The sequence below is a fragment of the Argiope bruennichi genome, chromosome 10 (genome assembly GCF_947563725.1).
Source record: "Argiope bruennichi chromosome 10, qqArgBrue1.1, whole genome shotgun sequence".
Lineage (NCBI taxonomy): Eukaryota > Metazoa > Arthropoda > Arachnida > Araneae > Araneidae > Argiope > Argiope bruennichi.
In genome coordinates this window covers 107,622,420-107,633,439 of record NC_079160.1, presented here as the reverse complement: position 1 = coordinate 107,633,439, position 11,020 = coordinate 107,622,420, and the positions used below count along the sequence as shown (strand labels likewise).

At 32.7% G+C, this 11,020-nt stretch overlaps 1 protein-coding gene and 1 non-coding gene across 2 annotated transcripts; both read right to left on the bottom strand.

The window, feature by feature from the left end:
- Window positions 1-1,324: 1,324 nt before the first annotated feature.
- Window positions 1,325-2,071, bottom strand: LOC129987710 (uncharacterized). The gene has a single exon (XM_056095659.1). It carries the CDS (start codon window positions 2,069-2,071, stop codon window positions 1,325-1,327), a length of 747 nt encoding a protein of 248 aa, XP_055951634.1.
- Window positions 2,072-8,917: 6,846 nt separating this feature from the next.
- LOC129989541 (small nucleolar RNA SNORD38) lies at window positions 8,918-8,985 on the bottom strand. The gene has a single exon (XR_008785803.1). It is a non-coding gene; the product is annotated as a small nucleolar RNA SNORD38 (small nucleolar RNA).
- Between the last annotated feature and the right edge of the window lie 2,035 nt (window positions 8,986-11,020).

Genomic DNA, 11,020 nt, shown 5'->3' with positions numbered 1-11,020 from the left:
CTCCATTAGCAGCTTTGACTTTTATCCATAACAATTTGCTGGAAGTAAAGGATGCGATTGAGGAAATAAAGCGACACCAGGACTCCCTCTCGCTACGCCGACGAGCATTTGCTCTAGCACGTTTGAAGGCAATAAGATTCTCCGATGTAGGGTACCTGCGGAAAATGTTCCACCGTTTCTTTTGTTCCCTGTAACTAGCGCGGCAGGCTTCGTTCCACCACGGTCTTCGAAATTTTCGCATACGTGGGGAACTTCTAGGTATGGTATTATTGGCGGCTTTAAGTAAACAGTCGACGACACTTTGTATTGCGTGTGTAATGTCGGCCATGCTGACCATATTTTCAGAAATCACTGCTTGTTGCATGAAAGCAGCCCAATCAGCCCTCTGAAAGACATAACGTGATGGACATTGCTTGAAATCAGTTTCAGTATAGGAGACTATTAAAGGGAAGTGATCACTATCATGGAGATCACTTCCGACTATAAAATTAAGCAACGGTAGGATATCAGGTGAGCATATGGCCAAGTCTAAGCTGTGGAAGGTACGTGTGGGCTCATGAAAGTAGGTTTTCTCGTCACTGTTAAGGAGACAGAGACAGTTATCAGATATGAACCGTTCAATCTGTCGCCAGCGAGAATTTGTACTATCAGAGCCCCACAAGATACTGTGGCCGTTAAAATCGCCAAATAACAGAAAAGGCGCCGGAAGCTGGTCCATGAGATTATCAAGATCATGTTGGTTAATCAAATCGTGTGGTGGTAAATAAATGCTACAAACTGTGACTAATTTTCGAGCATGAACTTGCACAGCCACAGCCTGCAATGTAGTGTGCAAAGTGAGAGCTGTGCTCGGGTATAAGTTAGATGTAAGGATACAAACGCCACCAGTTCCATGGATTGTATCCTTCCGAACACTGTTGTAACCACGTAGTTTGAGAGGAATGTTGGACGACAAGAAGGTTTCTTGGAGTCCAATACAAATTGGATGAAATTTGTTGATGATATCTTTAATGTCTTGTAGTTTAGAACGAAGGCCGCGACAATTCCATGAAAGGAACGTACCCATTAAGAGAATGTTTTAGTAAGGGGATAAATAGAAGTTGATGGAGTTGCCGGAGCATCGCAACTCATTTTTAACTCATCCTCTTCCTCCGATGGGTGAAGGGAAATAAGTTCAGGACTTTTTAAGGGAGCCCCAAAAATTGACGTTAAGTCCTGTTGGACAACACCCTTATTTGCTAAACCTAGAGCGACAGAGTTTTTAACTGTAGATTTTTTTTAATTTTGTCGGTAAATCATGTTTTGTTAGACCTCGCTTTGAAAGTCAAAGTGCCAAAGAAGTCTGTGATTTAGATTTACGCCTACGGGCGTTAGATGGCTCAGGAATATCATTTGAGTCACATTCAGAATTCGAGGATTGTGCTTGAATGGAAAGTTTTGTTTTTTCAATTTGAACGTTTTGATTAACTACAGTTGGGGGATTCCTTTGAACAGCTGATGCATAACTTGAACCTTCTGTAGGAGTTTGAGCTATAATCTTGCGTCTCGCTTCAGGATACGAGATGTTCTCTTTAAATTTGACTGCAACTATTTTCTTCTCTAGTTGCCAAAGCGGACAAAGTCGGGAATAAGCAGTGTGGTCTCCATTGCAGTTAATGCACTTTTCAGGTGCAGAACACTGCTGACCATCATGATTCTTTTCTGCACAGCGGGCGCAAGTCAGAGTCCCGCGGCAGTTCATTTTAGAATGACCATAGCGCTGACATTGGAAACAGCGTAGAGGGTTAGGAATATATGGTCGTACAGGCAAATTTATATATCCTGCTTTAATTGATTCAGGTAATTGGGGACTATTGAAAGTAAGAACGTAGTGCTTTGTATTAAGGAGTTGTCCATCCCGCCGAATGGTAATATGGCGTACATGAGTCACCCCTTGGAATTTTAATTCTTTGGTTATAATTTCGACAGGGATATTGAATAATTGCCCACAAGTTATTACTCCTTTTGAAGAGCTCAAAGACTTATGAGGACTAACGCTTATCGGAATTGTTGCCAAGGCTTTCAATTTCATAATTTTCTGGGATTGCTGACGGGAGCTTACCTCAACCAGCAAATCACCAGATCGAAGTTTGCGAATATTACTAACTTCACCAACTGTACTAAGAAATGCTTTGTCTACCAAAAATGGTGACACTGTGTTAAAAGTTTCATTTTCATCAGAAATACGGTGTACAATAAAAAAAATGATCGAAATATTTTTCTGTTGATTGAATTTGAACTTTGTGATGATGCCCACTGAAGTGACCCTTTTTGGGAGGAACCATACGACATTGTGTAAGGTTCGGGCCCGACGGCACCGCCCACTACGGAGCCAAACAAGGGAAGGCAGCCACCGGCTCTGGCCATTCCCAGCCTCGGCACTTACCTTGGTGCTAGCCGGAACCTATACGCTCGGAGTTACCCACGGGGACAGTAACCACCCTTAACGCCAAGCCGAAGGAGTAACACCTTCGCTTGATCCCTAGCAGACTAGCCACTAAGGTTACTAGCTACCAGCCGATTGATGCACAGGGGACCACAGTGCACCACCCGTCTTGCTAGTGGGTTGCCACGCACGGCCAACACGTGGCGTTTTGGCTGTCCATGAGAAGCAAGAAGCAAACAGAGCGGCGACAGCTTCTCATGGCGAGCCCCCTCGCCTGCCGTCGAGGGAATGAAAAAACAGCAGAAAGCAGAAGGCGTAGGGGAGATTGAACATGAAGGGAGTAAAGATCCCTGGGTACCTCGGGATTGGGACACCCGTACTCACCTATAGTAGGTGAGCCCCTGAGGGGAAAAGACTAAGAATGATATGAATATGTATAGATATGAAACAACTTATTTTACTAGCAAGTCATTAGATTAACCAGATAGAAAATATGCAATAAAATGTTTTTAATGAAAGCATTTTAAGGAACAATTATTTAACAAAAAACAGTATAATTGACGATTTTTCTAAAAGGTATTAATAAGTTTAGCAAATTCTTTTAATTATAATTCATTTGCTTCAAAAAATTGAATGTGCAAGGAATTATACAAATGACAGATTCTAGTTTTAATTCTAGAAAATAATAATCAAAAATCGACTCTGATATAATAATAAAAAGGGATTCCCATATGAAGAATATAAAAGAGATTAATGTAAACATACCTCAAGTCGCTCAGATTCATTTTTTGGTAGGTAAATGAATCTTGGCCTCATTTCAGCTATACATCTAGATACTTCATTTATAGCCCGGCAACATGATGACTGGCTAGTTTGATTGAAATCACCAATTAGTTGTTGCAAAAAAACGTAAGGCAATACACAATTTCTCTTCGGGAGTTACAGCACTGTTTCGTAAAATATTGGTGCTTACTTTCTCCTTCATCAAAGATAAAATGCATTCAGCAGAATTACGGGGAAGTCTGTGCTTCAAACAAAATCATATTCATCTAACAAATCCAAATCAAAAACTCTCAATGTAAATTATTCGCGACCCCCTATCTGGTATCAACTGCAATAGTTCCAACGCATCTAAATTCTCCATGTTTGTTTGAAAACTAATGTAATAGTTGTCCTTCTTGAGAACTACGCATACGGAAAACCGTTGATCAAATTTGATCATCGGAAGTCCGTGAATCAAAAAATGGGGCAAAACAGGGGGAAATCCACATCAATCTGGTGAATACCAATTTGACTGCTGATCAGCATTTAATCATCAGCTGATGTTTAACAACGGTTGGTGAATACGGCGGTGTATCTTGCACTTAAATGCGTATTCACTCAGATACATATGATATCAAAATTGCAAATTCAAATATCTGTTGTATCTACTAAATACAAAGGAATTCCAGAGGGAAAATTCAAACTGTGACTGTTTGAAAATGGAACATAACATTTCTATAAAAGATCACATAATCCAATTTTTTTATAAGTAGCTCAGAGGACTGCTGTAATGAAGTGTTGCAAACGAAAGAGACATTGCGTTGTTGTTAAAAATTCATTTTGTCATTTCAGAAATCATGCTAACTTTGAAATCCATCTACCATTATAATATTAACAAGAATTTCTGGCAAAAAATATCTTATTCGCCACCGAAACATCCCAATTAGCATCATATGCACTGTATCATCAATAAAATCAGTAACACGGACCAGTGAAGAAAATAATCATTTGCATTATAATACAATAACATGGAAAATGTACGTTAATTAAAATTAAAAATAAGTTGCTTCAGGTTTAGATTTTCTGCATGGAAAATCAGACATATGCTTGTTTATTAATCATTAGCAACATGTTTTTTGAAAAATAACAATGGCAACTCTACTACCTTACTGCAAGAGAGGAAGGGCTGGGGGACACCCAACTTCACCAGAGAAATTTTAACTTTATTCGCAATTGACAAAAGAGCAGTACTTTTTTTTACATTAAAATTCACCGGAAAAGTAGATACGACATAAAAATACAACTTGATATTGTAACAAAATAAGGAAATTCTATTCAGGAAATAATAAATCAGATCAAGATATCATGTCATGGGATAATCATTGGATTGGCTCTAATAATGATCATCATGAAAAGGCTAAAGGAAGACTAAGAGCTCCTTATGAAAAGGAATACAATAACAGTCCTTAATCTAATAGCTTTAGACAAAACCTTGATGATTATCTGTTTCATCATGAATAATCAAGAGTAGCAAATAGTCATAATCAATTATCAAATGTACCAGTAACAGTAAAAAAAAAGTAACACATGTTGAGAGACAAACTTAAGTTCTACTGGATTCATTACTTCAGAAAACGATGCATCTCTCATAATTAGTCAGAAGACCGTCGTTAGTTTCATCATTAGAACATTTATAAAACTAATAAATTAGACAAGAAAACCCTATTGATAATAAAAACCTGATAATAAGGGAATAAGATTCCTTCAAACTTATGGTCCTATGATAAATGTTAATTTAAAAAACTGGGAATATTATATCCAAGTGACAATTGCTGCCAGAATCAAAGATCCAGATCTCGCTTGTAAAATAGAATCATAATGAATCAAATTCTCATCATTAAACAGCATCAAACAAGAGCATGCTTTCTTCTGAAACATAATACATACATAATAAATTACATTTTTATGTAATGCTAAAACATCACTGCCCTTAAAACTATATCATGCAAAAAGGAGCGATTAGATTTTGAATTTTAAATTGAATGAAAAAGGAGATTGTGGATCACCATTAGTGAGATGTTTGTTTAAAGCATATTTTGATAGGTAGAGCAGTCTATTTAGCATTCAGTCAGAAAAGCTGTAGGAATTACATCAAATTGATCTGAGCAACACATTTTTGAAAACTGAAAAACTCTTTTGCAAATCAAGAAAAATGTTTGATGCAGTAAATTTTACAAAATTGAGTTCTAGTTACAAAAATTCCTTTTATACCAAATTTAATTTAAAATTCAATTTCAATAAAACAAAAATAATTAAATTTCGACTAAAAAGGCAAAAGAATACCTTTAAAAATATATTAAATAATGAATACTTTCAAATCAAAACAAAAAGAGTTTTACTTTTCATTTGTTAATGGAAAATATATGTCAGCTGAAAACTGACGATACAAAGCAAATAAAGTCACAAAATTGAAACATGATTAATTATGGAAGCAAAATGTGATTATTGTAAAAATAAGATATTTGGCACAAATAGGTTAATCTGAAAATTTTATATTTAAATTTCAGTTTTTGTTACAGTAAATTTTCATCCTGAACAACTTCCTGTATAAAGAGGGAAGGCAAAATATATTTCCAATCAAAAAAGGAATGATGCATAAAACTGTAAAAAGTGTGCACCCATTCTTCATGTAAATCACATAAAATTATTACAACCAGCATTGCCATACAAGCGAGACTTTCTCATATACAAACAATCAAAATATAGTTTTTCAATATTGGAGTTATCAATAATAACAATATTAGTATAATAACAATCAATAAGTAACAATATCAGAGATAAAATAACATAGCAAAAGAAAAGTAGATGAAATATTCCATTAAGCATCATATTCACTATATCATCACAAAAATCAGAACACCAGTGAATAAAATAATCATTTGTAGGCCTAATTCAGCAATGTATGAAATCAAGGTTTTACAAATCAAGTCTATTTATCAAAAGCAGTAGTGTAAAAGCTAAGAACAGCTTATATTTTAAAAATAGAACCATCACTATATCAGCTTTGTGTAATGCTACAACAGAATAGATAATCCTTATATTCCTAAGTAACAGAGATGACATTTTTAATCAAATATGAACGAGACACTTTAAATAGAATATCAATACTCAGCTGTTTCAAAATTCATCAACTAATTCAGGTGAAAAAATTCATATTTAGCATCATAGTATTAACACAACTAAGCATTTCTGACAAAAATCATTATCTTAGAAATCGTCCAAATAGCATCATATTCACAGTATCATCAATAAAATCAGTAACACAGACCAATGAAGAAAATCATCTGCATTACAATATAGTAATTCAAAAATTGTTTACATTCATTAAAACTGAAAATCAGATGCTTCAGGTTTAGATTTTCTGTATGAAAAATCAGACATATGCTTGTTTATTAATCATTAACAACACACTTTCTGAAATCTTTAATCGGGAACTTTTTTTTGTCTTCATTTGCAATCAGTAGCAGAACTGACAAATATTGTTCATCATTAAGTCAATTATAAGAAATAACCACAATTTCAACTATAACAGCTTTTGCTTCAAATGTTAATCTCATCAAGAATTCATAATCACATAGTAATCATTGGATTGGCTCTAAATATGATCATCATTTGTAAAAAAAAGTATTTATGCACCGTGAAGCCTAACATGCATAATTATTAGATATAAAATTATAAATTGGAAACCATGCCATGTTGTTATAAATATTTTCAATATATGACTTATTTTAAAAACATTCTAATTAATGTAATATTCACAGAATCATTAACAAAACCCATAATATGGTTCAGTAAGGAAAATAATCATTTGCATTAAAATACAACTAAAAAAAAACACACATTTATGTAGTTTTATTAAAATCGAAATTATTTGATCTGCTGGTTCACATTCAAATTTTCTTCATAGAAAATAAAAAAAATACACTTGTTTATTAAACATCTGAACCGATTATAAATTGTTCAACCAATAAAAAATGTATTCTTCAGAAAAGGTTCATGCAGAACTGTGGATTTCGTACCAAAATATAAAACCAATTAAATGTCATTGAGTGGATTGGCTTTAATAATGATAATCAAATTGTAAGAAAAATGCCAGCACAGAATATAAAACACATTTGTGCTTTTAATTTAAACTTGAACAATACTCAAACTGTAATAATTCAAATGAAAAAACAGTCTAGAACATTGAATTTTACAATTTGAGACTAAATTTTGGTGGTAACTTGTATCATTATTTGTAATAATGAGAAGCAAATATAGGCATCATACCTCAAAATTATTTCACATTCCAAAAAAGTAACATAGTCACTGCTTAAAAGATATTGATCCACCATTTGATTTCTTCAATCTTTTCAGAAAATAGAGAATCAATGCTGATTTGTCAGAAGATTTTTGCCTTGTCTCATGATGAAATTAAAGCTTATGCATTCCCAAAATAGAGAAATATAATTAATGAATTAAAAAAATTTAAAGACAAAGGAAACAATCCTATTTAAAAAATATACAAAACGTACATAATCTTCCCCAAGTAACATTTGTGTTTAGTCAAAATTTACAATATTGGAAAAACCAATGATTTTTTTATTGTAAAATATATACATTCACATGAAAGATCTTTCATTACTATAGCAACATTACCTAAAAAACATCGAAACACGACATGCAAATGCTTTCTATTAAGCACAACACATCCCAATACTACACATAGAAATGAAGAAAAGGAAACCAGTTTTTATATAACAGATACCAACAGAGAAAATTACTACGAATTATAGTACAATTCCAATTAAGTTACCCCTGTGAAACACCCCATGAAAAAATCAACATATCTTTAGAAAAGAATCAACATACAGACAAATAAACATATTTTGCTTAGATATAATGAATAGTTACTAGTCGGCAAATAACAGAAGAAAAAAATACAAGTAGTTAAAGTAATATAGCAGTGGCATAGTCAGATGGGTACGAAAAAAGGCATCAATGAATATCAGCAGGTTTATCTCATCACACCAAGTCAATGATAACAAAATCAAATATTAGATATTTTCAAAGTAGTATAGATCTACATTAGTGAGATATTTTTATGCTGAAACATATCTTGTGGGGTAGATCCATTTATTTAGCACTTAATCGTCATAAAAAGCTAAAACAAGCATTCTCCTTGGATTAGTGCACAGATGGCAATAAGAAACAATCACTTTAAAACAGTGAATAAGAACAGAAAAAAAATCAAATTTTTACCAAATGAAGAGGAGATGCAATAGCTGCTTATTTTTACTAAGTAATTTAATTTTTATCAACTGCAGGTTACATTTAAAAAATTAATGCATTTTTTTTACAGCAACCTTTCAATTGATAGCTGCTTGAAAGAAAATAAGTATAATCCTGATTTAATAATTATACCATGCTAGATAACTATAATCAAGTTTGATAAAATTTTGCATTAACATCATATTTAAATTATTATAAATATAATCAGAAACACGGAGCTGAAAAACTACAGAACTACTGCTTTATTAGAAAACTACTACTTCATGTTTAGATTGTCTTCACAAGAAATCTGACATATGCTTGTTTATTAATCACTAGTAACACGATTTAGACTGCAATTAATTTTTGTTCAAACCCAAAATGTACAAATAATAGAAAATTTCTTGATAGTACACTGCATTTCATCAGAAAATTTTTGTCCTCACTTGCATTCAGTAGCAGAACTGACAGTGTTAATCATCATAAAAGCTGGTAATGACTAAAATGAAATTCAAATAACATGCTTAGATAACTGTTATTCAAATAATAATATACTATCAGATCAAAATATCATATCATGGGATTATCATTGGATTGGCTCTAATAGTGATCATCAAGTTACTACTTCACCAAAAAAATGCTTTCACTAAAGTATAAGGCTAATAAGAAAAACAAAATAATAAAACTATAAAGAAAAAAGGACCATATATTAGCAGTCTTCAGTAAAATAGATTCAGACTAAATATTGATGGTAATCAATCTCATCATGCATATTCAAGAGTAGCAAATATAGTCATCATATTAACATAATTCAAAACATATCAGCAAGAAACAAAGCATAATCATTCGGAAAACTCATTTTGGTCCAGTATTTATATTCAGAATATGATCTCTTTCCTTCTCAAAAGACTGTTGTTATCTGCAAAATGCAACAGAACATGCAACAATGTCCATTATTTTTAATCAAGTATGGGTTGCAAAAAAAAATTGAAGCTGCTTACATCAGAGATCTCGGTGGTAAAATATAATCACAGGAAATCAGAAAAAAGTTCTTTCATCATCAAAGCAGCATTAGGATGACTTATTTCAATTGCAAAATCCAGAAATTTATTCTAAATCCAAATCACTGAATAACAGATCTGTTTCATTCTCATATATATTCCTTTTCTGTCTTAGCATCATATCACTGCATCATCAATGAAATCAGTAACACGGACCAGTGAAAGAAATAATCACTTGCAATACAGTAAATCTCATGCACAAATTGATCGAAATGCTTTGCCTCAGATGACTGATTGTCTTCATGAAAAATCTGACATATGCTTGTTTAATAATCATTAGCAATACATTTATACCAACTAGAAAATGTGCCAATTAATCAGTGTTGAACTAAAAATTTAATTAATTGTAATCGGAAAATATTTTGTTTTCATTTGCACTCAGCAACAAAAAAGACAGCAATATTCGTAAATAAATGCTTATAACAAACACATGGTAAGCTTACATAATTCTATGTCTGACATTGTGAAACAATCAGTTTGAAAGAAGTCAGAATCAAAGAAGTCATAATCTGCAATTGAATATTACATTTTAATGGAAAGGCAATGAAAATTAAGACGCCCAAATCAGCGTATAAACTATTAAAGCATATACCATAGTTATCGTATTCACTATCAACAATGAAATCAGTAACACGGACCAGTGAGGGATACAATCACTTGCAATACAGTAAATCTCATGCACAAATTGATCAAGATGCTTTGCCTCAGATGACTGATTGTCTTCATGAAAAATCTGACATATGCTTGTTTAATAATCATTAGCAATACATTTATACCAACTAGAAAATGTGCCAATTAATCAGTGTTGAACTAAAAATTTAATTAATTGTAATCGGAAAATATTTTGTTTTCATTTGCACTCAGCAACAAAAAAGACAGCAATATTCGTAAATAAATGCTTATAACAAACACATGGTAAGCTTACATAATTCTATGTCTGACATTGTGAAACAATCAGTTTGAAAGAAGTCAGAATCAAAGAAGTCATAATCTGCAATTGAATATTACATTTTAATGGAAAGGCAATGAAAATTAAGACGCCCAAATCAGCGTATAAACTATTAAAGCATATACCATAGTTATCGTATTCACTATCAACAATGAAATCAGTAACACGGACCAGTGAGGGATACAATCACTTGCAATACAGTAAATCTCATGCACAAATTGATCAAGATGCTTTGCCTCAGATGACTGATTGTCTTCATGAAAAATCTGACATATGCTTGTTTAATAATCATTAGCAATACATTTATACCAACTAGAAAATGTGCCAATTAATCAGTGTTGAACTAAAAATTTAATCAATTGTAATCGGAAAATATTTTGTTTCCATTTGCTATCAGCAACAAAAAAGGCAGCAATATTCGTAAATAAATGCTTATAACAAACACATGGTAAGCTTACATAATTCTATGTCTGACATTGTGAAACAATCAGTTTGAAAGAAGTCAGAATCAAA